This window comes from Panicum hallii, chromosome 4 (assembly GCF_002211085.1).
Source record: "Panicum hallii strain FIL2 chromosome 4, PHallii_v3.1, whole genome shotgun sequence".
NCBI classification, from domain to species: domain Eukaryota; kingdom Viridiplantae; phylum Streptophyta; class Magnoliopsida; order Poales; family Poaceae; genus Panicum; species Panicum hallii.
Window position 1 is genome coordinate 50,052,282 of NC_038045.1, and position 27,064 is coordinate 50,079,345.

Genomic DNA, 27,064 nt, shown 5'->3' on the forward strand with positions numbered 1-27,064 from the left:
TGAGAATAATGGTTTCAGCTTTGAGAATTATGCTTATGAGAATTATGCTTCTATATGGTTTTAGCTGTACGTAGATTGTATTCAATATGGCAGCAAGTTGTATTTTGAGACTGTGAGAGTTCTGTGAAAACAATGTTGTGAGGTGCAGTTTGTTTGTTGTTATTAGTATGACGATAATTGAACCTAGGCATGTACATTGTCTGCTGTTGTTTCAAGCAAATGTTTCTTCAATATGGCAAATTATTTTCAGGAATTATGCTGTTCAATAGGGCAAATTTCAGCAACCTGTATATACTTCAATATGGCATCAACCTGTATGCAAATACAATCCATTCAGAATGGCTAATAAGATCAAGCTTCAACTGTTCATTTCCATACATCCCTGATACATTAATCCATACATGACTTCATACAAAAACTGATACATTAATCCATACAGGACTCCATACAACAACTGATTCATTAATCCATACAGGACTCCATACAACAACTGATACCCATGTTTCCATACAGGACTCCATACAAAAACTGATACATTAATCCATACAACACTGCACACTAATTGTTGGCCCTATCTCCATACTTGCTCCAAATATGCTCGATCAGGTCAAGCTTCAACTGTGCATTTCCTTGTCGGCTCTGGATCCTACGGTGGTTCTCCATCAACAATGCTAGCTCCGGCACGTTTGTATTGTCATCGCCCAATCTGGGATCCGTCGCACCTTCATAGTCCGTTGCCCGCAGCTGAGGCAATCCTCTCTCGTACTCGATACCCATATTGTGTAGTATGACGATACAGTCTACAATGTACTTTAGGTCGACCTGATCCCATAGCCTCGCTGGCCCTTTGATGATTCCATATTGTCCTTGCAAAATACCGAAAGTCCGTTCCACATCTTTACGAAATTCTGCTTGCCTGCTCGCAAATTCCTTGTGCTTGTTAGTTCTGGGCTGTTGAATACCATTGATCAAAGTAGCCCATGGGGGATATATACCATCTGCCAGATAGTAGCCCATGTTATACTCCCTACCGTTTACATTAAATTGAACCTCCGGAGCATTACCCGCTGCTAGATTGTCAAACACTGGTGAACGATGCGGCACATTGATGTCGTTCAATGATCCAGGAAGTCCAAAGAAAGCATGCCATATCCATGTATCATAGCTAGCAACTGCCTCAAGAATAAGAGTAGGTTTTTTAAAGTGACCTCTATATTGACCATGCCAAGCGGTAGGGCAATTTTCCCACTCCCAATGCATACAATCAATCGAACCCAACATCCCTGGAAATCCACGTGCTTCAGCAACTTGCAATAATATTTGTATTTCATCTCTTGTTGGCTGCCTTAAGTACCTAGGACCGTATAGATCAACAATGGTCCGTGTAAACTGGTTGACACTCTCAATTATGGTGCTTTCTCCCATCCGAAGGTACTCATCTAGGCTATCAGCTGGACCTCCGTATGCAAGCATGCGCAAAGCAGCAGTTACCTTTTGTACTGGAGCCAAGCCCCAAACTCCCGCAGCATTTTGTCTCCATTTAAAGTATACGTTTGCTTGCTCACATGCGTCCTTGATATCTTCAAACATATTCTTTGTCATTCGGAACCTGTGAAGACAACGAAACCATAATAAGATAAGGATGGAGAGAAGGTAAACAAATAGTTGGACACTAACCGGCGGCGAAACAAGTTTTCACCATAGACCGAGTTGGAAACGAAATAGTCCTCCGCCAAACGGCAATACCCACTGTATCTATCTCGTGCAATGGTCCGGCGTCCTACAATTGAACCCCGACGTGGGTTAGGTTTGTTTTCTTCTTCCTCTGTGCCGATACGAGCAATGGTGGTCGCCACCAATATGTCGTCGTACACACTGCAACTCCCTTGCCTGTGTTCACGCCGAAGCTTTCGAAGCCATGCCATCGTAAACCTAAATCGAAACATACACATGAGCTATCATTTCAAACTGTACTGTCAAGATTTCAGAACACGTAATGAAATGGCAACGATTGCAGAAAGTATTTAGTTAACATTGGCACTCAACCAAGCTACATTTACATCTGGCTCAACTAAAATCTGGTCGTCTTCCATCAACGAGCACACCCACTAGCTGAAGACTATGTCTCCTTGAATCATACAAAACTCACAGATAACTTAATAGCAACAAAGGAAAATTTTACCTCTAGCTGCACAAACATTGACCTGCACAGCATTGTCACAAGCAATTTGTCATTAAAGTAACAAAAGGTATATTTCATTCCATACAGTGGCAAGTGGTAAATCAGTTTAGGGATCTGCTTTGAATCACTCTGTATAAATGTATAAATTATATCTATATCCTAACTCAATGCCCTAGTTTTTAGTGTTCAGTATGTAACATCATCAGGTTCATAATGGATTTGGGGGCAAAACCTCCTGCAATAAAAAAAAGAAAAAGAGAGAGAAAGAAAAAGAAACCCTCTGCAACCTCACAACTCCAGGGACCGAAAAATCTAACTTGAGCTGTAAGCAGCCTAAAAATAGCCTGAGTTGAATTAAATTTGCAATAGTGAACACTAACAATTTCCTGGTGAGTGAAGCCACATTGTCCACTTAACCCAGTGAACAAAATTTCAGCTCGATTTGGTGACCATGGCTTGTTTCCCTCAAAACTCCCAACTTTAGCAAAATAGCACGGAAATGTTCCACTACAATTTAATAGCACCCAAAGTTTCACCTGTTCTGATTTGTAGCACTCTTTGCCCTCAAGGCTAGTCCTTGGACTATATTCCTCCCAGGTGACAGGTAGACTAAATTGCAATTTGCATACTAATGCAAACACTATTTGACATCATCCATGCATAGCTCGTATCCATATCAAAGTTGCACATTATCATATAATTTGAGCACAATATCTATAGGAAAGGAGACTAAAGAGTGAGACAACACGCAAATAAGACAGCACAGCCAAAAGAGTGGGCAGGTAAAAATGGCATGCAAGTGTAGTGTTAATAAGTGAATATTATCCTACTAGCCTCCTATTGACGCTCTCTAGTGAAAGCGAGCACTAGCCATGCTCCTAGATGTAGGGCTTCTTGATTTTGCCCCCAAATTTTAGGGTTCAACATCAAATCCCACAAAATTGAGAGGTGTCACGAAGGGGATTGCTTACCTTTTGTTGTCTGGGGTTCGCAAGGCAGGCAGTGCTAGTGGACGGCGGGCAGCGCAGCCTGGTCGGGCAGAGAGGATGAGCAAGGCAGGCAGTGCCAGTGGACGGCGGAGAGGGGCCGCTAGTGGATGGCGTGAAACAACCTTCGATACGGTCAGGACGCGAGGGTCGGGGGGGGGGGAGTAGGAAGACGGCGTCGGTCGCTCGGTGGCGTCGCCGCGCCGCCGCGCCGGGAGATGGGGAAGACGATGGATGTGGGTGAGAGAGACATACCTTCAGCCGTGAGCTTCGGCCGTGGGCGCGTCGAGGCGTCGAGATCAGGCCGTGGCCGCGTCGTGAGCTTCCGCCTTCTTCCGCCCGCCGGCGACTGTTCCGCCTTCTTCCGCCCGCCCGCGGGAACCAACCGCCGCGAGCGCCGCCGGCCGGATGGGGAGGCCGAACCGAGACACTGCTGGAAACGGAGGACAGACCGAGTTCGGATAAATTGTGGGTCCCATAGGATTCTCCCCAATATGGGTTAGGAGATGGGTAATATTGCTGGAGATGGTCTAAGCTAACTATCAGCGCTGACAGTGCCCGTAGCTATGCAGGGTACTTCGGTTGGGCCGTGTTGGTGTTGGCGCGGTTCGAAATTCGAATAGACTGGGCCCCGGCGTGCTCTGTGTGTTTCTTACGGAGCCCATTCTCTGTTGCGCTGACGCCAGGTCGTCAGGGCCCGCTGGAGATGGCCGGCCACGCCTCGATCACGGCCCTCCTCTACGACGACAACTCGCCGAGGTCCCCGAGCACAAAGCTAGAAGCTGATAAATTTTTCTTTAATGTCAAAACCGACAAGTTTTTTTAAGCCAAAACTGACAAGTTCGTTCTGGAACTGTTCGAAAACAACCAATCCTGTTTACTGATAGAACATTCACAGTAAAAAACTTGTTCTATACTCCCTATGTTTTTATTTTTATCCGAAGTTAAATTTAACAAACTTTGACCATCATAAAGTATACATTGATACTAACATTTACAATATCAAATTTATTTTATTGAATCTAATACTAACATTTACAATATCAAATTTATATTGATAGTGCATACGTTGGATAGTATAAGATTTGGTCAAAGTTAACTAGTTTTGACTTAGGAGAAACCTAATACGACATGTAAATAAAAACGAAGTACTACTGCAGTGTAGTATACAATAAAATTGACGCAATCTCGGGCACGAGAGTTAATTAAAGGGAAAATGATCGGTAAGGACTTCAAGGTTCATTATTTACCAGGATGCCAATCCATATCTTGAAATATTAGAATACGATCTTATCAAGCCAAAATAATACAGATCCAATCTAGTATCTTAATTTTCATTTATCATGTAGGGCACGAAGGCTCCATACGATTACGATTCTACGATACCACATATAATTGATATAAATCACATTTTAAGTGATTTAGCTGATAAAATATCATCCTATTAAGTTGCATTGAAAATAGTGTCAATTATTACATAGAATTTGCAAAAAGTAAATTAAATAAAAGATCAAAATTAATATTATTATTATGGGCTTCAAGAACATATGATACTAACTCCAGCATTGGGCTCAGTTGCAACGCCGTGAACACCAGAGGGAGATGATAATCCGAGCGTGTCGAACTTTGTTGACATTGGCGATAGATTGCATTCCTTTCATCCCATGAATTACCTTTTAGCTTAATAACTAGTTTTTAATGTTGGATTTGATGTTTTATTTCTTTCACCCCGTGCGATAGTGGATTGATGGTCTTGTTTTTAATTCTAGCTCAGCTTTGCTAAATGTTTTTAGTTTCGCAGGGCTAATCACTGTCGAAGCCACTTGTTTAAAAAATAGTACTGTGCTTTAGGTTTTTTTTCTCATGCATATTTGTTTAATTTTTTTGGAAGGCCGTCTCGATCGTTTCTAAGCCCAGACGTTGGCCCACCTGTCATTGGACGGGCGGCACGTCACGGCGACAACCGACTTGGCCTCGCCTTGAAACGTTCCGCATGGCCGCCTCGGCGCCCAAACGAAACCGTCGCAACGAACACCTGCCTGCTCCGCCCCCGGCTCTTCCTCTCCCCCTCGCAGCAGCGCGCTCCGCCGCTCGCCGCCGCGCACCACCACCATCGGCGGCCGGCGATGGATCGGTTCCCGGACGGGATCCACGTGCGGCTGCGGAGCCTCGTGCGCGGCGCGTACCTCTACGCCGACGAGGATGGGGTGGGCGTCTCCCTCAGCCCGCGCCGCGCATCCCTGAACGCGGCGTGGCGGGTGCACCTGGTCCAGCGAGGCGACTTCCACTACGTCCTCCTCTGCAGCGCCGCCTACGGCCGGTACCTCGCGCTCTCGCCCGCCATGGAGCCGCCGCCCGGCCTCCGCGGCCGCCGCGCCGTCCAGCGCGACTACGACGAGGAGGACCTGCACGCCGTCATGTGGAGGGCCATCGGGGCGGGCGATGCCGGCGACGGCGTCGTCGTCCTGCGACACCGTGGCTTCGCCCGAAGCCTCCGCGCCAACGGCAGGTACCGCCGCTGGCACACCTGCGTCACCGTCGATGATGACATTGGCAGCTTCAGCGAAAGGAGCACGACGATGCATTGGATGGTCGAGGAGATCCCCCCGAGACAGGCGCCGCCTGTCCTTCCAACTCCAAAAACGGTGAGTTCCTTCTTGCGCTCCTCGGCTCCTCGCATTTGATTTGGGCGGAGAATGATTCTTCGAACCTATCGATTCCACGAACGGGTTACTACTTGGAACACCAATCCTGTATGTTCCATTTTTGCGTAGATTCTCTCCAAGAACTGCTCGATCTGATAACTGCATTGTTGCCATAGTCTGAATTTACTGAAGCTCAGGCTGTAATACTTTATTCTTGGTACATTTTGTGCCAAGATTACTACTCCTGTCGCTCTGAAGTTCTGATTCTGCAAGAATTCTTTCTCGTCGATGTGTATTCAGATTCGTTCATTCAGTTGCTGCTGCTGTCTATTTGTTTTGGTTTCCTAAACATTACTCTGCCACCATTGCAACAGAATCTAGGAGGACCCGGCATAATCAGCCTGTTCACCTGGCGTGCCCAGCCCAGCATAGAGCCGCTGCGGACGATCCGGTACGTGCGGGTGAATGATCACGGCCACTTCAACCAGCACGGCTGGGCCACGTTCCAGTTCTACGGCAGGTCCGTGTACCTCCTGATTTGCAGGGTGTTGTACCTTCTGGACGAACCCAACTTCATCGGCGACGAAGGGAACTTCAGCATCACGGTGTGCGTGCAAGCAGGCATCTATGGTCGGCGGACCCCTCTGGTCATCGACCTGCCTCGCTGCGAGGAGCCCATGGACATCTTTGTCCTCACAACAGGGTCACCAGGTGAGAACTTTGCAGTTTTTTTCAGTTGTCTGTTCAGCAACTTTTATCTGTTTCTCTGTTCATGGAAGGGGTTCAGTTGACCATGCTAATGAGACCACAGTAGGTACACTAACTTCAAAACACAGTATAATTGGTCATATGCTCAGGGAAGTTCTGTGGTCCTGAATTTGCTGTAGATCAATAAATTTGTTTCTGCATGGCAGATGTTCAGAAAATCGTGGTACTGTACAGATGACAGTAGTAAAAGTAACTTGCCTACCGTTTAGTTTAGGCTATAGCTCACATATTTTCAGAGACTTTCTCTAGTTTTGAATGTATAGTTGTTTGCGTTTATATCCTCTTCTTGGGATTTTCATTTCTTATTTTAGTCATGCGTATGGGAGAATGGTATGGTTTGTTTGGTGGTGACTAATCTAAAACAAGCGATACATAAGCAGGGGTAGATTGATATAAATAGTTTCAGGTTTTGTCGTTCATTTGCATTTCTCTTGGGCTTTGCAGTATCTTTTACTAAGAATAGTCCGAATATAGAGCTTGTTGGATTTAGATATTCCCACATCAGTTCAGAAAATTAAGCTGTGCCATTGCTTGGATCACCGTCCAAAATTTCAAAATTTTCACTTGTCAACCGATATGTTGATGTTGATGTTGATGCTGAACAGCTTATCTTGCACTGCTGCGACAATTGCAACACCGTTGCTTCCTACCTAGTTTACTAAACCCTGTTTCCTTTGTGAATTCAGTGGCTTTGGAGTTGCGGCACCCAAATATTGATGCACAATAGAAGAATACGAGAGCAAGGTTTTCTGATAACAATGTCACAATTCATCTCTTCACCTTCAGAAATCAGAACTATTGCTGCTTTGGATACAATGAGATGAGAATTGGTAGCACTGCTTTTGTTCTGATAACTTCCGAAAAGTCAACACGTCTGGAAGTGGTTTGAATCGTAATTTCAGCTTCAGAACTTTAAAACTGGTGAAAGCATAATAACGCTTCAAGATTTTGCACAGTAATATTGGTTGTATAGTATCTTCATCTGTATTGGGTGACAACCACTTATTGATCTGTCAATATCAGTCAACACTGTGATAACCTAGCCTGGTCCTTTTATGCACAACTGCAACCGATGCATCGAAAGTGACTATGGGAGATGTTTGACAAAGTAGAGATTGGTATCACATTATATCAGATCCTAGTCTTTAAGCATTCTAGATCACTGATCACATGTGCTCAAGGACTTGGAATCAGAGCTCTGCTCTTCCTGGCAGAGAATCGAGCACCCTTTATTTACTGAATTTTGAGTATGCACAATCAATCTTCACTGCTGCATGTTCCCAATTTGCAAAGCCGTTTGCGTGCTCACGCCTCTGTGCCAAGCCGAAGATAACTACAATATAGTGATATGCTACTCGTTTCCAGGTCAGAATCCTGTTTCTCTCTGCGCTGCAGTTTCGAGCCCCGGCAAAATCAGGCAAAATGGTAGCAACACATCGGCCTGAAACGTGGAGCCGCCTGAAACTAACTGCAGCACGGTCAGGGTCAGACATCGCCGTCGCTTCGTAACCACCCACTCGCCGTAGCATTCGACGGGTTCCGTCAGCGCGCGGGCGCCGGCGCCGTAGGGGCTCCTAGGTCGTAGACGCGGAGACGCCGCATGACGCCTCGGCGACCCCGTGCTCGAGGTCGGTGCGGCACTCGACGGTTGACGCGGCCGGGGTGGTCCATGCTTGCAGTTTGGGCAGGTGAAGACCGTGATGGTCTAGCTTCGGCTGCGCCGCCGCCAGCGATCGCGTTTGCAGCAGGAGGGCGGCGAGATGCAATGGGCTGGCAGGGGAGAAAGGAGAATGGAACGGACGCCACGTGTCTCTGTGCTGTGGGCCTGAGACCGTGTGCGAGGCCTGCTACCTGGGCCGCTACGACCGCGGGGGGAAGCCTCGCGCGCGGACCGAGGGATGTATTGTGTTGGGCCATGGGCGTTGCAAAAAAAAAAAGTAGCCGTGGCCCATGTGGTGATTTTGGAGTATCCAGTAATGGCCTCTTCGTTCACGGCCCATTTTCCCGACTGTTCGTTCACGGCCCACGCGCGAGGTGTGACATGATTTTTTGGCCCATTTACTTAGCCTGTGGCCTACGTCATCTGGTTAGCTGTGTGCGCGTCCCGAACGCTGCAGCACATGCTAGTTCTTGGTACGTTTTCAATTTGTTTTTCTCTTTCTCATTTTTTCTTTTCCTATTTCTAAAAGTAAATTTTATTCTTACATTTTTCTTTCACTTCTGGTGGAACAATTTCTTTTCTAGCTGGAATTGCGAAGGTAAAACAAATTGATTGTTAAAGTGGAACAATTATTCCAGCTTGATAAATAAATTGTTCCATGTTCAAAAAAAATTAAATGTTCACACGGAACAATTGTTCAAATAAATTGTTAAAATGGAACAATTGTTCCTCTTGACAAATTGAGAAACGACGATTCGATGTGCACTCACATGCTTTTATCGGTACGTGGCAGCAGTCTTCGTTTGTAAAAAATCAAATAAATCCATGCGGTCTTGGCCAAGCCGACGAAAATATTAACTCTGTTGTCGGTCGTGACTAGATGGACGAAAATAAGTTTAATTTCGTCGGCTTGGGTAGGCCGATGAAAGTTTTCATCAACTTGCCATAGGCTGACGAAAATAAATGCGGCCGATGAAATTGAGTTGTTTTGGTGTAGTGTGTGGCAAAATTCTTTTCTAGCAAACGGGATCTCATGCATACATGACTCAATAAAGTGTAACAAGATCCTATTTGAAACAAACCGGATTTTCAAATCGAGGAATCCGACTCTCTGTATCATTGTGATAGTCTCTGGATCAAGCGCTATCACATACAGAACTCATTGCATGCATAATATTATTGTCATACTCCACATAAGATCAAATATGGGTTTAATTATTACATAAATCTATAGGATTTGTAGTACAGAATTTATTACAAGCCTCTCGGCTAGAGCGATTCAAGCAGAAAACGCAAAGCGGTAACTAGGCCTCTCGCCGTCCTTCATCTTCTGGAACCTTCTCCACAGGTAACTCGAGCGTAGCACGGGCTTCAGTCGTACCAACCATCATCGTTGGGGTCGAACTCCGGATCGGATCCTGCATCGTACCAGGCTATCCCCAAGGTGTGGGATAGGTTCAGGTCACCATCTGAATGCAAACTTTACAGTGGACTATACTAAAGGTATAACAAAGTTCAAGGGATAAAGCTGGAGTTTTCTATGCATGCAACATCATATATAAGTATTCATTTCCTCTTCCATCCCTGACTCGGGCCCTTCCGGCATTCCGGACTCCTGGTCAACGCACACCTGCTTCCAAACCACCAAGTCGATGTGAGGACTCATTTTCCTCGCATCTCAACTACCCCCTAGCAGGGCGTCATTCAAGAGGGAGGTACAAATCATGAGTAACACTAACTAATGAGAGCAACAGAGGAGTAGGGATGTCCATGACCGAGGACGCGGCTATACGTATAGATTTCACCCTGCAGGGATTGTACACCTGGACCCACTCGAATCGACACAAGTCGGAGATCAGCCGACTAATAGACATAACACCGGTCTACTGAAACAGGACTAGGAGCCACGGCACCATTCGGCTTTCCCGGGTCTTGGGCGCATCCTCCCACAAGAGGTCGTCCCGGGACCGTGAAGCCTCCCATGCGTCTCAAGGAACGTGAGGTCAGCACCTCCTGCCCCTGCACCGAACTCGATCCTCCTGCCGGCTTGGTGCCGCACTTGCTAGCCCCAAACCGGGTCCACCCTCATAATGGGTAAGTTGTGTGCACGCTTGACATATTTTCACAAGTCATAGTTACCCTCACCCGGTCCTTAACTGCCGAAACGGGCATCTTCATCCTATACGTCTCCACCACGGTGGTCCGCAACTGCACCCTTGACGGGTGCCCTCAACACCTCAACCATGTAACCAGCAAGTTGTACCCACCACAGGTACTCCGTAGGGTGTGCCAAGATACACACCCCAAGCCCTCGATCCATGATCGAGTTAAGTTCGCCCGCTCCCGGCTAAAAGCCCTAAACACCAACTCCTAAGTAGTGTATCTCCACTCACGCCAAGACTATCCATCCATTCTCACACATACACATTCAAGGTACGGCAAGGCTTTTCATATATTTTAACAAGTGTGATAGGATTGCAAGGAGTACGGGTAAATAAGATAGGCTATGCACGCTCATCTCGATAGAATTACACAAGTAGCAATAGCATATCTAGCAAGCAATGCCAGTAGGTATTTAGATCATAGATGGGCGTGAACCTGGCGTCTCTTTGAAGTCCTCCTGGACTTCCGGGTAGTCCTGGCCGTCGGTCAACTCCTCGTGGTCAGGTCCTATTCGCAAATATAAGTAAGAGCAAGGACCAAAGTGCAAAAATACTCAAAATTCTCCAAATAAGATCCAAATCACCACAAAACATACTCTAACGGTTAGTTCATGATTTTAGAGGAATTATGGAACTAGTTTCATAATTTTTGGAGATCCGCTCGATTTATTATGAATTTTATAAGGAAAAACCTATTTCTGGAATTAATAAATGAATTTTGGAAAAGAAAAACATTCAGCAGTGACACGTGGCATCACCAGAGCATGCCACGTGGCATGCTGATGTCAGCATGACATCACTGGTGGGGTCAGTACCTGCTGACGTCAGCAGTGGGCCCTGCTGATGTCATCGCTGACCGATCAACGGGTCATAGGGTCAGTGGGTCCCACGGGTCAGTCTGACCCAGAGGCTGACAGGTGGGGCCCCCAATCAGGTCGGGTAAAAGAAAAAGAAAAGGGATACGACCGGCTCAAGGCACAACCAAGCTCGGCTTGGCTTCACGGGTCAGCTCGACCTGCGACTCAACAGGCCGGCTCGGGTCCTTGGGCTGGCTAGGCGTGCAGGCCGGCTTGGTCTAACAAGCTGGTCCACAACCCATAATTCTCCCCCTCTCTCTTTCTGACAAAACGGGCCCAGGGGCAGTGCCCCACGCTCCCCCCCCCCGACAGGCGGGGCCTGCTTGACGGTCTCCCACCAGATCTGGTGTGGCTGCCAGATTCAGTGCGGCTCGGGCCCCGGGTGGTCGTGTGTGTGTGTGGGTGCCAGTGTGTGTGACAAGCGCCCCGGGCGTGCTTGAGGGAATGCTCGAGGGGGTTTGGCCGCGACGCGAACGCGACGTCGCGGCCGCGTTGCGTGGTCACCGCGCACGGCAAGGCCGTGGCGGGATCGTGGTGCAGCACGGTGTGGGGGCACGGCTTGGCCGAGCGGCGGCGCGGCGAGGCGGGGGCACGGCTCGGCCTCACGGCGCGGTTGCGCATGCATGCGCACGGGTCCTGGGTTCCGAGGGCCGCGGCGTGGCCGTGCCGTGCACGGGGCACCGGCATTCCGGGCCCGCGACATGACGCGGCGGCGGAGGGCGACGACGGTTGCGGTCTCGACAAGCGGCGCGGCGGGCTCCTGCACAAGAGCGGCACGATGGCCGGATGGGAAAGGGGTCCTAAGGCTGGGCCAAGGAGGGCTCATCGGCGGCCCGTGGCTCACGCCGATAGCAAGGGATAGGTGAGTGGCGGCGATGTTCACCGGTGGGCTCGCTGGCGAGGGGAGAGGCCTGACGCGGTGGTGGGTCGGTGCAGGCGGATCGGGGCCATGCATGGCGCGCGGCTGCGTCGATGTTGTCGTCCGGGCACAAGCCTAGTGGAGGTGCTCCTGGCGCGGTGGCATCGTCCCCGTCCTCGCGGTGCTCCTGCTCCTTCTCTTCCTCCTCCTCCTCCTCTCCTGGTGTAGCGACGGCGGAAAGGGGAAAAGCAACAGGGTGGCTAGGGTTTCGCAGCTGCGGCTAGGCTTCTTATACGCGGCGCTAGGGCTGGGGGTGCGGCTGCGGTCGGGAAATCTCGACATCCGTGCCGGGACGCATGGCAGCATCGCGGCGGTGCTGCGCGGTTCGGTGGCCGACACGGGAGCCGCAGCGGTTTCGCTCCCGTGTCGCGGAGCGGGGACAGGCGAGGCGCAGGGCAGCCAGTGACACGAGCGGGGGCAGCGCGGCACAGGCGAAAGGGGAAACGGCGCGGCGGTTAGGCGCCTTGTCGCGGGGCGGAGCGAGCGGAGCCGGGACGGAGCGCTGCAAGGCACGGAGAGAGTGGGAAGGTAAAGCTGACAAGCGGGCCCCGCTTGTCAGCTGCCCCGAGCGGAAGGTGAAAGGGCGCGGTGCGGTGAGGCCGGCTGGCTGGGCTGGGCCGTGGCCTGTGGGCCGCGTGGGCTGCGCTGTGCGGTGGGAGAAAGAAGGAGAGAAGCTGGCCTGGGCCGTGCGCGTGTGGGCCGGTGGGCTGTGCGTGTGTTGGGTTCCGGCCCATGGTGGTTAAGGTGATTAGGGTTTGAATTTGAATTTGAATGTCCCAATCAAATTCAAATTCCACTCAATTGAATCAGGCACTTTGAAGGCCATTCAAATAGAAACCAAACAACAATTTCAAACATGATAAATTGCAAATTAAGTCCAAAAGACTCCAAATAGTCACACTAACATCTTAGTGATCCTTAATTTAAAATGTTGAGTTGAATTTACTAAGATTTCGAGATGGAGAGAGCTTATACTTAAATTTGGTTCTAGCCAAGGCATACACACGAAATTTTTTCGAAAATTCAAATTTTTGCACATTAACATTCTGGGTGGAAACCCGGGATGTTACGCTATTAGTCTTGCCAATGGACTTTGAGCAACAAAAAATTTAGTCAAATTTGACAAATTTTTTATATCAAACGGTGGCAACCTTAGTATATGAATTACTTGCGAAAGGCAATCATACGCGTGACACGGTGGGCGGCCCGTATTCCTTCGTCAAGTAGCATGCGCTCAAATGCATCTTGCCCTCATGTTGCCCACACTTTGGGTTGAAACCTATGTCCACTCTATGGAGTCCTCTCGCACTTGCCAACACGGCGTTCATGATCCGGAGTTCGCAGTCGGTCCCAGTCAATCCGGTAAGCTCTACTTCCTCCAGGTGAGCCATGGAAATCTCGTTGTTGCTAAATGTCCAATGGTCTCGGTGATCGCACAAGTGGCCTATTCCTGCACCCAGGTCATAGCTCTGCAATGCAACAGGTACATGTAGATTTAGTGCAACAGGTTGGGGAGAGGAATCAACTGCAAAGGTAAGTAGGTAGGATTGGCAGGTTTAAGTTGGTGCTCACCAGGCTGAGGAAGGAGGGTAGGTGCAAGCTGAGGTGCCTAAGACTGTTGAATCGTCAAGAGTCACGTCAAGGCTTGTGACTGAGCTACAACGCTTGAGGATGAGCATGCTACCATCGTTATTGCGCTGCTCACCGCAATGAACGGCTTGGTGACAGTAATGTGACCACAGATACAGCTTGAGGACACGCACGCACGGCAAGTCTCCATCGACCTCGATCCGCCTAGGCGAGCACCTTAGTTGGAACAACAAGACCCCGAGCTCCCGGTGGTACAGCTTGTCTACGTGCAGAACCCGGAGGCGAGGGGTCCTCAGCTCCAGCGCCACCACGTTGACGTCCTCCACCCACAGCTCCGAGAGCAGCTCTTCGAGCCGCGACGCTTCGCTGAAGTTGGGGAACCGGAGCCTGGCCACGCGCAGCCTCTGCAGAAGCGGGCAGCTCGCCGGCGACACGAGGCGGGCGAAGAGGCGAGCGCCGCCGTCTACGATCTTGATCCTCTCGAGCGAGAGATCCGTGAGCGATGCGAATTTCATGGCGGCGGGGAGCCGGAGTCTCGCGCGGCCTAATCCCAAGCGCATGGTCTCCAGGCTTGCAGGGCTAGGGAGGTCATCGTCAAGGAGCACCACCACTGGCTTCTTGCCGACGTTGCCGTTCTTGCCGCCATGGTCCTCGTCGTCGTAGTCACAGTACATTCCGAAAAGGTTTGTAGGCTCCGGCAGACGCAGGTCCATGATCAGAGACTTCACCCCGTGCTGAAAAGCGTAGCGGATCCACCGTCGCGCCGCGTCGACGGACGCCAGCATCAGATGCTCCATGCAGTGCTCGGGCACTGGTTGATCCAGGTTGCGCTCAGGCTCGGAGACCACACCTACATCCTCCTCCAAAGCGCCGCCGCCTACGGCCGGTACCTCGCGCTCCAACCGCGCCGTCCAGCGTAACTACGACGAGCCGGACCTGGAAGCCGTCATGTGGACGGCCGTCGGCGCAGAGGGCGGACACCGGCGTCACCGTCGACGACCGCAACAACCGGAGCACAATGGTGCACTGGATGTCCGAGACCGTCACCCCGAGAGTGTCACCGCCAGTCCTTCCAGTGCCAGAATTGGTGAGTTGGCGTCCCTTCTCCTAGTCGTCTGAAAGGTGATCAGTTGGTCATACTGACGAGCAGACACACATTTTGCAAACTGCGACCACGCGAAGCTCAGAACATTCAGTTGTGTCAAAAATCCGATCCCCAGTTTAGAACTTCCAAATGCCTGAAATATTAGTGGCTATTTTCCCCCCGACAAACTACTGTTCTTGTTTTCTTTCTTTTGGTAATTTACAAGTGTATGTTAGACTATAAGAACTGCTGCAACAGTAGCATCATCCATGACATTCTGCCTAACTGAATATGTTACCACCTCGCCTGTGGCGAATTCAAGCCGCCGAGGAGTTGCGGCGCCCAGATGTTGATGCACCTTGGAGGCTTGGAGACATACAGGACCAGGACCGCTGATTACAACTTCGCAATCCATCTCTTCAGAGATAAAAAATGTCGTTGTTTCAGATAAAAAGACGAGAATCGTCTGTCGCCTTTAAGTTCAAGTTTCAGTTATCTCAGAAACTCTGGTAGTAGGTTTGATGCATTACTCTGACAGGAAGCAACTTGGTTTGGACACAATTCTGGCACCTGATTCATTTTTTTTTTCACAGCATAAGCCATCTGGGCAACCAATTCGATTTTTATTCTTACATAGTTGCATCCATATCACCGTGACCTCTTAGCAATCTTTGGTCTGTTATAAACAACAATTGAGGAGCACTCACGAAAAGTAGTACATCTGATGTCTGATGAGGAGGAGGTATAGAATATGAATCGGAAAATCTGATGAGCAGCACAGCTTTTGCTGGAACGGAACCGTGGAACTCGGCTCCCGCGGCAGACGCTCGGTTGCAGGCTTGCCGGCAAGCAGGCAGCAGGCTGCAGACTACATTCGGTTAGGTCCGTAGCTCCCTCCTCTCCCCATCTCCTCTTCGATCCGATTCGTTTTCTGTCATTTTGCTGTCCGATTGTTGCTTTTCCTGCAGGATTGCGATTCTTCTGATGCTCCATGGATTCCCGGCTCCTTCATTCACCGATTTGACAAATTCAGTTTGCGTGAGCGCTACCTGCTCGATGGAACGCCCTGCGACCCGAAGGCCTGGAACCATGCCAGAGGCATTCCCGGCGGCGCGGCCTCGGGTGCGGGATCAACGCCCTCCCCGACGACGTCCGCCTCGCACCTGAGCGCTGGCCATTCTCTGGAACACTGGCCGGCGTCCCCGTACCTGGGCCCCGGAGCGCTGGGCCCACATGACAGAGGCTGGAGCGCTGGCTGCCAGCCGGCGGACAGGTGGCTCGTTCCGTAACCGACCTGCGCTTGCGATTCCACCCGAGCCCGTCGCCTTCCTTGCTTGAAATGCCCCCGCCTCCTCCTCGGCGCCCAAACGAAACCGCCTCGCAACGAACACCTTCTGCTCTGCTCTCTCCCCTATCCACCGCCTCCCTCCTCGCAACGGAGCCCACTCCCTCGCCGCCGTCCGCCTCCGCCCCGGCCGCAGCAGCAGCACCAGGCGACCAGCGCCGGCGATGGAGCTGCTCCCCGACCGTGCGCACGTGCGGCTGCGGAGCCCCGCGCACGGGACGTACCTGTACGCCGACGAGGACGGGGTGGGCGTCTCGCTGAGGTCGCGCCGCGCCTCGCTGAGCACGGTCTGGGCGGTGCACCGGGTGGAGCGCAGCGGCAACAGCTTCGTCCTCCTGCACAGCGCCGCCTACGGCCGCTACCTCGCGTCCTCACCGGAGTACATCAACTACGCACCAGACGGAGTCGACGGAGTCGTGCAGTGCTGCTACTTCAATGACCTAGACCAGCAAGACATCCTCTGGGAGGCCGTCGGGTACCGGGGCGACGCCCTATTCCTCCACAACCCCGAGAACCGCAGATGGTCACGGCTTTGGGCGGTCGAGGCCGTCCCCGCTAGGGTGGGACCGCCACTTCTTCCACCGCCGACTCCGGTGAGCTCACCGTTCCCCATCCTTCCACCTTCTCGCTTTTGATTTGGGCCGAGCAGAGTTGTTGGAATCTATCGAACTTTTTAATTCATCTGCAAGAACTACTGAAACCTGATGATTCGATTCTCCTGGGCGCAACCGTTGCATTCTTGTCAGATGTTTTCCCTCTGTTACTGAAACTTTAGTTACTGGATGCTGCGTGTTATGTTACGTTCATGCCCAATGATTGCAGCAATTCCGCTCAAAAGTTCTATTTCTGTGTATTTGGTTGTTACATTCTTATGCCTCGGAACCTGGTTTACTTTAGGCAGCAGTTGTCTGAATTCTTTCTCATGACGTTTGTTTGGACAATTTGAGCTATTCGACGTAGTGTCGAATCTTGGTCATTTCTTGATAGATCACTAGAGCAGTTTATCTAGGTCTGGTCTGCACTTTTCCTTTCTCACCGTGAAACATATTCAGATTTGTTCATTCAGTTACCAGTTTGTCTGCTTGTTTTGGTTCTGTATCACTAGTGCTCTGTTCCATTGCAACAGAATCCCATGCTGCTGCGCCGCATGATCCTGTACATGAAAGCAGACGAATACGGGAATATTGACTATGAGAGCACCAAGCTCTTAGTCTTCGAGGGCCATTCAGTGTCCCGCCTCAGGGACGAGTTGGCATTCCTGCTGGAGGAGTGGCACGCTGTTAGAATTACTATGTGCGTGTGGGCAGGCTCTCACGGGCGGCTGACCCCTCTGGTCGTCGACCTGCCTCTCAATAACCAAACTGTGGAGATTGTTGTTTATGAGAGCTGGTCCAGAGGTGAGGATACAGTGTGCCATTGCTCATATGCTTGCAGTCACAGCATTTCTTTAGTTTTGAACTTTTTGTGAGAGTTTAAAAAACCTGTCGCTGCTTGTAATATATTCAGTAGGCCATAGTTTTATGCTTTTCTAGTTTTTTTCTTGGGTTTCTGGTTCTTATTCTAGTCATTTGCATGGCAATATGAAACAAGATATGGATAAGGAGGAGGTAGATGAATATAAATAGTTTATCGTTAGTTGTAGTTATAGTGTATTTGTCTTTCTCACAGATGCGAGAGATGCTCTGAATTTAGAAGTTGTTACTGGATCCATCTATTACTGTATCAGTTCAGAAAATTCAGATGTGACAATACTTTAGATTGCTTTCAGGATTTACATTTTTGCACTTGTGTACCTACATGATGATCTTATCTCTTGTTACTGAATATCAAATTTTGAACTGTTGCAACACTAATACATGGTGCCTACTTCCTAACTGGACCATTGTTTTTCCAATTCAGCAGCCCAAGGGCTACAGTACCCAAACGTCGACGCCCCGTAGAGGAATAGCAGAGTCAAGACTTCTGACAACAAAACCAGACTTGACAATCAAAACATCAATGCTTCGGAAACAATGAGTTGAGAATCGGCTGTACTTCTTTTATCCCGATAGTTGATTAGCTAAAGAAAACTCAGCATGTCCTGTTTTTGGTACTAGTAGGGTTGATGCGTTTTGCTGACGACAAACGTTTTTTGAATTGGCGTTTTAGTTTCAGAACTTGAATTTGCTAGAAGCATTATGTGAAAACAATGAGATGTGGCTGTACTTCTTCTGAAATCTCAGCAGGTCCTGTTTTTGGTCGTAGGTCTGATGAACTCTGCTAACCGGATATTGTTTAAATTGGCCTACGAGTTTCAGAAATTGAAATTGGTGAAAGCATTATGTGAAATAATGCTTGGGCGATTTTGCACAGCCAATGTTTTCTGAACTAGGTTTGGAGTCACCAACTGAAAATCACACTCTACCCAGAACTTTATCAACTCTCCTTTTCTTAATTATTATTTGGAAAGTAATGGAATCCTGAAAATAGTCTAGTATACCGTACATTTTTTTTTGAAAATCTACCGTACAAATTTTAGAACTGTAATTTGTCTTTTATTTTGAGAATGCAGAACTGCAACTGTTGATATTGTTCCATCAAAAAACTCCTGTTTATGGTAGTAAGTTTGGCGCTAGTGCTGATCCGAAGAAGTTTGAATTGTTCTTTTGATCTCATACAAATTGGTGAAAGCATTATGTGGAAATAGTGCTGCAACGATTTTGCACAGTAACCTTAGTTGTAGTTACCACCATTCTGTTTGGTGATACATATTGGTGTTTGCTCTGCACCTTGCCCCTGACCAGTGTCAGTTTTTACTGTACCCAATATCAGAGTTCATCTTTTCAGAAATCAAAAAGTATTACTGCTTTGGCTACAATGAGATGAGAATAGGCCGTACTTCTTTTCTTCTGGTAGCTTCAGGAGACTCGGCAAGTCCTGTCTGTTTTTGCTAGTAGGTTTGATGTGCTGTGCTGACCTGATGCGGTTTGAATTGGCCTATGAGTTTCAGAACTTGAAAAAAAAAATCTGAAACCATTATACAGTAGCAGTAGTGATTGTAGTAACCATGTTCATTGGGTCATAATTGGAAAAAGGCATTAGTGCATACATAATACACAAACATAACTTACTTGGCGTTTTATTTTAAACATAGGTTTTTGAAGTCTCATCACACCTCACATCTCACAAGTTATATATGCAGGTATCGATTCCCTAAGACATGTAAGCATATGTGTGTCACGGTGGGAAGTCCACATTCCTTCATCAAGTAGCATACGCTCAAACGCATCCATCTTCCCCTGATGTTGCCAGCAGTATGGGTTGAAACTTATAGCCACCTTAAAGAGTCCTTTGGCGCTTGCCAGCATGGTTTTCATGAACCAGACCTCACAGTCAGTTCCTGTCAACCCTGTGAGCTCTACTTCCTGCAAGTGAGCCATGGAAATCTCATTGGATTTCCAATGGTATCGGTGATGGCACAAGAGATCTAGTCCTGCAGGTAGATTATTGCCCTGCAGCACAGATATTTATACATACATGTAGGTTTAGAGCAGCGGAAAGGAAGTACTTCAATATAACATTTAGGATAAGCAGGTGCTCACCAGTTCGTCGAAGAAGGGCAAATGTAGGCTGAGCCGTCTCAGATTGCTGAATCGTGTGAGGAGGCTTGCCACGCTAGCACCATAGCCATGCCGCTTAAACGAACAAGCAACATTAACGGCCAAAGATGTGATATGAGGGAGGTGTGGTACCCTACTCTTTATCATGTCCACGTCCTTCTTGGAAGCCTTATTAGAGGGGGGAAAGGAGCAATGAGGTTATAGATAATTGAACATTTGTGCAAATAGGATGACAAATTTATGCAAATCCAGTTTGTAGAACAAATGCAAGTCTAAGAAAGAAACACATAGGAGATACAAGCACAAATATTTGGAGGGATGGACTGTTAAATTTCATTTGAAGAATGTTAGTAAAATTAACAATTCAGTGGAAACATTAATCAAGTTAAAGTCATCTGAGATAGAAGTACAAGAAAAACTGAGCAACTCATCTATTTTATTTTCAACTTCGCCAAGAAAAAAACTTGTCTACTTTTAACTCACAAATGATGTTAAATGTAATATCAATGGAAAGTTAAATGCAGTTGTATTGCCCGCCATTCCTCATACGTTTTTTTACTGAAGCTAGCCATTCATAGGGTGTTTGGTTTTAGCTATGCTAGTAATGACACAGGGAGACGTACCTTTGCACCGCGAAGGAACACCTGAAGGCATGTGAGGGAGCTACACTGTCTGAGGAGCAACATGTTTTTATCGTTATCAGCCTCGCGATAACCAGAGAAACGAGAGAGATGCGACCACAGGCAGATCTTCAGGCTTCGCACGCATGGCAAGTCACCATCGATCTCAAGCCACCTAGGTGGGCATGCTGGTTGAAATATTATTGCAAGTTCTTCTAGCCTCGGAGCTGAGATCCTGAGCGCCACGTGGAAGCACTTGTATATGTGCAAGACCCTTAGCCTAGGAGTTCTAAGCTTCAGTGACATCAGGATCCTAACGTCCTCCATCCACAGCTCCGAGAGCACGTCGGCTTCGATCGCCATCTCTTCGTGGAAAGCAGGAAGGTAAATCCACCTCACGCGCAGCTTTTGCAAGCGCGGGCAGGTCGCCGACGACACGAGGTGGCCGAGGAGGGCAGCGCCGCCGGCTGCTATCCCGATCCTTTCAAGCGAAAGATTCGTCAGTGACGCGAATGTCATGGCGGCGGGGAGCCGGAGCTGTGCGCCGCCTAACGCCAGACGCATGGTCTCCAGCCTGACAGCGCTAGGGAGCTCGTCGTCAAGCTCCACCTCCTCGACGCCGTCACGTTCCCACAGAAAATTCGACCGCACCAGAGGGAGCTGCAGGTCCAGGTCAAACGACTTCACCCCGTGCCGGAACGCGTACCCGATCCACCCCCGCGCGGCGCGGACGGACGCCGGCATCAGCTGTTCCAGGATGCGCTCCGTCACGGTGTCCCGGAGGCACGGGATCCACCACTCCGCGGCGTCGGCGAACGACGGCTGTTCCACCGGGTAGTGCTCGGAGCCCGCGGCGTACGCGATCGACAGGCGCTCGATGGCGCAGCCGGATCGGGCGCGCCGGGCGAGGGCGGCGTCGACGGAGGCGGCGTACCGCTCCAGGGAGGCGGCGCTGGCTGGCGCCGCCCTCCAGAATCCCCCCGGCTGGGAGGAGAAGCGGAGCGCGGGGGCGCGCGTCCAGAGGCCGAGCCACCGCCGCGAGAGCGCGCCCGTGCGCGCCGCGTCCCTCGCGTCGCCCACCAGCCCGAGGACGCGGAGGAGCACGTCGTCGTCGAGGCCGCTGATCAGGTCGGCGTCGCCGGCCGGTGGGGCTAGCCTTGCGCGTTTCGCGACGCGCGCATCCTCCGCCGCCGCCGCCGTGGAACCCATGCCGCGCGAGATTGGCTCGTCTCCGTAGATGCAGGGGACTAGTAGTTGCGTAGCATAGCGGCGAGCCCCCTGGGTATACAAGTACACACAGCAGTAGGCCGTGCCCGCGTCTGAATCGAACCAAGCACCGGCTGCGTGGCCGACTCGCATCCATGCCGCGACAATGGTCCCACCTGTCAGCGGAAGGTGGACCTGCGAATTCAGCTGCGGGGTTACGGCGCCCAGATATGGATGCACGCTAGAGTTAACAAGACCAGGACTTGTGACAGCAGCTTCGCGACTCATCTCTACAGACTACAGAAATCAAAAGTATCACTGCTTCGGGCGAAGAAACAAGGACAGCAGAATTGGAATTGGGTGCCGTTCTTCTGTTCAGAACTTCAGATAGTTTCAGAAAGCTCGACAACTATCTGTTTCTGCTCGTTAGCATCCATGCGTTCTATGACAGGGAACGGCTTGTTTTGGTCCTCCTGTTGATGAACTCGCATACTGCTGAAACCAAAACAGCCATCTGAAAATAATGCCTGAACGACTTTGCAGTGCCTTCTGAACTCGGCGTTTGGAACCAATCCTCTATGTATAGTGTGCAGCGTCTTCCAGTTTCATGATCTGTTGCCGCGAGCCTCGGCCGTGCGACGTGTTACCTGAACTGAAGACTAGCGCTAGGTGTAACAACAGAGGAGGATCGATCGGTCCTAAGCTAACTATCAGCGCTGACAGTGCCCGTAGCTATGCAGGGTACTTCGGTTGGGCCGTGTTGGTGTTGGCGCGGTTCGAAATTCGAATAGACTGGGCCACGGCGTGCCCTGTGTGTTTCTAACGGAGCCCATTCTCTGTTGCGCTGACGCCAGGTCGTCAGGGCCCGCTGGAGATGGCCGGCCACCAGTTTACAGGCCTCGTTCACGGCTACGACGACTACTCCCCAAGGTCCCCGAACACAAAGCTAGAAGCTGATAAGTTTTTCTTTAATGTCAAAACCGACAAGGTCTCACTGACAAGTTCGTTCTGGAACTATTCGAAAACAACCAATCCTGTCCTGTTTACTGATAGAACATTCACGGTAAAAAATATCTGTGAATGGTTTCTCGCATTTGATTTGGGCGGAGAATGATTCTTCGAACCTATCGATTCCATGAACGGGTTACTACTTGGAACACCAATCCTGTATGTTCCATTTTTGCGTAGATTCTCTCCAAGAACTTCTCGATCTGATAACTGCATTGTTGCCATAGTCTGAATTTACTGAAGCTCAGGCTGTAATACTTTATTCTTGGTACATTTTGTGCCAAGATTACTACTCCTGTCGCTCTGAAGTTCTGATTCTGCAAGAATTCTTTCTCGTCGATGTGTATTCAGATTCGTTCATTCAGTTGCTGCTGCTGTCTATTTGTTTTGGTTTCCTAAACATTACTCTGCCACCATTGCAACAGAATCTAGGAGGACCCGGCATAATCAGCCTGTTCACCTGGCGTGCCCAGCCCAGCGTAGAGCCGCTGCGGACGATCCGGTACGTGCGGGTGAATGATCACGGCCACTTCAACCAGCACGGCTGGGCCACGTTCCAGTTCTACGGCAGGTCCGTGTACCTCCTGATTTGCAGGGTGTTGTACCTTCTGGACGAACCCAACTTCATCGGCGACGAAGGGAACTTCAGCATCACGGTGTGCGTGCAAGCAGGCATCTATGGTCGGCGGACCCCTCTGGTCATCGACCTGCCTCGCTGCGAGGAGCCCATGGACATCTTTGTCCTCACAACAGGGTCACCAGGTGAGAACTTTGCAGTTTTTTTCAGTTGTCTGTTCAGCAACTTTTATCTGTTTCTCTGTTCATGAAAGGGGTTCAGTTGACCATGCTAATGAGACCACAGTAGGTACACTAACTTCAAAACACAGTATAATTGGTCATATGCTCAGGGAAGTTCTGTGGTCTTGAATTTGCTGTAGATCAATAAATTTGTTTCTGCATGGCAGATGTTCAGAAAATCGTGGTACTGTACAGATGACAGTAGTAAAAGTAACTTGCCTACCGTTTAGTTTAGGCTATAGCTCACATATTTTCAGAGACTTTCTCTAGTTTTGAATGTATAGTTGTTTGCGTTTATATCCTCTTCTTGGGATTTTCATTTCTTATTTTAGTCATGCGTATAGGAGAATGGTATGGTTTGTTTGGTGGTGACTAATCTAAAACAAGCGATACATAAGCAGGGGTAGATTGATATAAATAGTTTCAGGTTTTGTCGTTCATTTGCATTTCTCTTGGGCTTTGCAGTATCTTTTACTAAGAATAGTCCGAATATAGAGCTTATTGGATTTAGATATTCCCACATCAGTTCAGAAAATTAAGCTGTGCCATTGCTTGGATCACCGTCCAAAATTTCAAAATTTTCACTTGTCAACCGATATGTTGATGTTGATGTTGATGCTGAACAGCTTATCTTGCACTGCTGCGACAATTGCAACACCGTTGCTTCCTACCTAGTTTACTAAACCCTGTTTCCTTTGTGAATTCAGTGGCTTTGGAGTTGCGGCACCCAAATATTGATGCACAATAGAAGAATACGAGAGCAAGGTTTCTGATAACAATGTCACAATTCATCTCTTCACCTTCAGAAATCAGAACTATTGCTGCTTTGGATACAATGAGATGAGAATTGGTAGCACTGCTTTTGTTCTGATAACTTCTGAAAAGTCAACACGTCTGGAAGTGGTTTGAATCGTAATTTCAGCTTCAGAACTTTAAAACTGGTGAAAGCATAATAATGCTTCAAGATTTTGCACAGTAACATTGGTTGTATAGTATCTTCATCTGTATTGGGTGACAACCACTTATTGATCTGTCAATATCAGTCAACACTGTGATAACCTAGCCTGGTCCTTTTATGCACAACTGCAACCGATACATCGAAAGTGACTATGGGAGATGTTTGACAAAGTAGAGATTGGTATCACATTATATCAGATCCTAGTCTTTAAGCATTCTAGATCACTGATCACATGTGCTCAAGGACTTGGAATCAGAGATCTGCTCTTCCTGGCAGAGAATCGAGCACCCTTTATTTACTGAATTTTGAGTATGCACAATCAATCTTCACTGCTGCATGTTCCCAATTTGCAAAGCCGTTTGCGTGCTCACGCCTCTGTGCCAAGCCGAAGATAACTACAATATAGTGATATGCTACTCGTTTCCAGGTCAGAATCCTGTTTCTCTCTGCGCTGCAGTTTCGAGCCCCGGCAAAATCAGGCAAAATGGTAGCAACACATCGGCCTGAAACGTGGAGCCGCCTGAAACTAACTGCAGCACGGTCAGGGTCAGACATCGCCGTCGCTTCGTATCCACCCACTCGCCGTAGCATTCGACGGGTTCCGTCAGCGCGCCGGCGTTTCACTTGCTAGTTCTTGGTGCGTTTTCAATTTGTTTTTCTCTTTCTCATTTTTTCTTTTCCTATTTCTAAAAGTAAATTTTATTCTTACATTTTTCTTTCACTTCTGGTGGAACAATTTCTTTTCTAGCTGGAATTGCGGAGGTAAAACAAATTGATTGTTAAAGTGGAACAATTATTCCAGCTTGATATATAAATTGTTCCACGTTCAAAAAAATTTAAACGTTCACGCGGAACAATTGTTCAAATAAATTGTTAAAGTGGAACAATTGTTCCTCTTGACAAACTGAGAAACGACGATTCGATGTGCACTCACATGCTTTTATTGGTAGGTGGTAGCAGTATTCGTAAGTAAAAATCAAATAAATCCACGCGGCAAACGGAGTGATACTTTTTTTTTTTTGAAAAGCTAGCAGGAGCACTGCTCTATCATTTAAGGAAGGGGAATAAATGAAGGAGAAGTAAGGATAGTGTTTTACATAGTTGATATTACATAAAAGAGCGGTCTCACATGAACTGAAAATAAATTGCAATGCATAAATAACTAAGATAACTCTGGCCCTCCGCAAGCCAATTTCCGAGTGTCCACTTTAAGCTTGATCTCCTGCATCACCTCTGCCGGGTTCTTGACCTTCTGCCCGAACACACGCCTGTTTCTTTCCTTCCAGAGGTTCCATGCACAATACATCATCATGGCAGCTTTCAGTCTTCGTGTCTTCTTTGGCAGTTGAACGAGCTCCTTTTGCCACCAATCAACTATCTCAATCCCATTTTCTGGAAGCCGAACTAGTTGCGTCCAGGTTGAACAAGGACCGCCGGCCGTAGAACTTGAACGTGGCCCAGCCGAGCTCGTCGAATTTCCCGTGGTCGTCGGCCCACACGTATCGGATTGTCCGCGGCCGGCAGAACAGGCCTACTAGATTCTGCTGCCATGGAACGATGGTGCTTAGCGAAACGAAACAAATTGACGAACTGGTAACTGAATGGAAAAAAAACTGAATATACATGCATGGTAACGAAATGTTCAGATTCAGACAACCGTCCTTAACAGTGATGTGTCTATTTTCGATTCAAACATACATCATGATATATGAGAAAAACTAGAATGGTGATGTCACAGGCCAGACGATAACTAGAGCTCGCCCAGAAAATTGTCATGCTTAAAAAGATATATCATGATCCGGTGCAGAACTGCAGATCAACGAACAGCAGACAGAAATTCAGAATAAATCGCAATTGTTAAGGGGCCTGCATTGTTGGGAAGATTTTCGAATTCGTTCGTTGGTGCCTCAAATGCAGACTTCAGAGTTCAATGTGTTAAACATAAGGATCTGCTACTGCATTGATTAGACTAGGAAAAGCTCTGTGCAATTTGCTTAACCTAAAAACAGAGAGAGATTGAGAGATAGACAGGGGATGGGCGCAAGTATACCTTCGTGCCCTTGAGCGGCGGATGATGCAGATGTGCCCGCCATTGGTGTTGTAGTGCGGGAGCTCGGGGTGGTCCGGCCGTAGGCGTTCACGCTCGCGGTGACCGGCGGTGAGGTCGCGTCCGTGAGCTCGAAGTCGAGGCAGGGGCGCAGAAGACGGCCGGAGTGGAGCTTCCCGCCGCTGACTGCGCACGACTAGATCGGCTAGGGTTTTACTGTGGGTGGGGTGGCGGCGGCCGGTGAACCTCGTGTCTCGAGCCGCTGGCCCCCACCTCCTTTTAATAGCGCGGCGCGACGGGGGCCCACCAGCTAGGGATCAGCTGGGACGCCCCCGATCAGGGCGCGGGGTGAGGTGGCCCATCGGGCCTGTTGGGGTCCGATGGTCCAGAGAGAGATCAATCTAACAGTCTCCCCCTTGATCTCACCCTGTACTTTTCTTTTACTTTTACCTTTTCGCGTTTCGTCATAGATTTGTGTATAGAGCATGCCTCATCGTCACGATCATCTGTCGATGGATTTAGCAGCTACAATTCACGCTTCCATTCAGAAACGGATTCTTTAACCTTTTGGACCCTTGTAGTCCGAAGATCACAGGCTATCCCTTAGCCCCATGCCGGCTACGTGTTCCT

At 49.0% G+C, this 27,064-nt stretch overlaps 4 protein-coding genes across 7 annotated transcripts; 2 read left to right on the plus strand and 2 right to left on the minus strand.

Annotated features, from left to right (window-relative positions):
* Positions 1–353: 353 nt before the first annotated feature.
* LOC112889483 lies at positions 354–3,664 on the minus strand. The gene is made up of 4 exons (XM_025956155.1): positions 3,424–3,664; positions 3,154–3,211; positions 1,678–1,932; positions 354–1,609 (listed from the first exon to the last, which is right to left on the minus strand). Exons 3-4 carry the CDS (start codon positions 1,923–1,925, stop codon positions 559–561), a joined length of 1,299 nt encoding a protein of 432 aa, XP_025811940.1. The 5' UTR covers positions 1,926–1,932; positions 3,154–3,211; positions 3,424–3,664; the 3' UTR covers positions 354–558.
* A 1,630-nt stretch (positions 3,665–5,294) lies between these two features.
* On the plus strand, positions 5,295–6,759 carry LOC112890629. Its single transcript, XM_025957483.1, has 3 exons — positions 5,295–5,813; positions 6,188–6,524; positions 6,728–6,759. The coding sequence occupies exons 1-3, from the start codon at positions 5,295–5,297 to the stop codon at positions 6,757–6,759; spliced, it is 888 nt and encodes a 295-aa protein (XP_025813268.1).
* A 9,204-nt stretch (positions 6,760–15,963) lies between these two features.
* LOC112889484 lies at positions 15,964–18,223 on the plus strand. Of its 2 annotated transcripts, none has more exons than XM_025956157.1 (3): positions 15,964–16,791; positions 17,325–17,595; positions 18,101–18,223. In XM_025956157.1, exons 1-3 carry the CDS (start codon positions 16,363–16,365, stop codon positions 18,136–18,138), a joined length of 738 nt encoding a protein of 245 aa, XP_025811942.1. In that variant the 5' UTR covers positions 15,964–16,362; the 3' UTR covers positions 18,139–18,223. The 2 variants fall into 2 exon arrangements, with proteins under 2 accessions (XP_025811942.1, XP_025811941.1); XM_025956156.1 differs by having other exon boundaries at positions 18,098–18,200.
* A 1,073-nt stretch (positions 18,224–19,296) lies between these two features.
* Positions 19,297–21,714, minus strand: LOC112889482. Of its 3 annotated transcripts, none has more exons than XM_025956153.1 (3): positions 20,421–21,714; positions 19,780–19,965; positions 19,297–19,602 (listed from the first exon to the last, which is right to left on the minus strand). In XM_025956153.1, exons 1-3 carry the CDS (start codon positions 21,624–21,626, stop codon positions 19,354–19,356), a joined length of 1,641 nt encoding a protein of 546 aa, XP_025811938.1. In that variant the 5' UTR covers positions 21,627–21,714; the 3' UTR covers positions 19,297–19,353. The 3 variants fall into 3 exon arrangements, with proteins under 3 accessions (XP_025811938.1, XP_025811937.1, XP_025811939.1); XM_025956152.1 differs by having other exon boundaries at positions 19,297–19,689; XM_025956154.1 differs by having other exon boundaries at positions 19,534–19,670.
* Between the last annotated feature and the right edge of the window lie 5,350 nt (positions 21,715–27,064).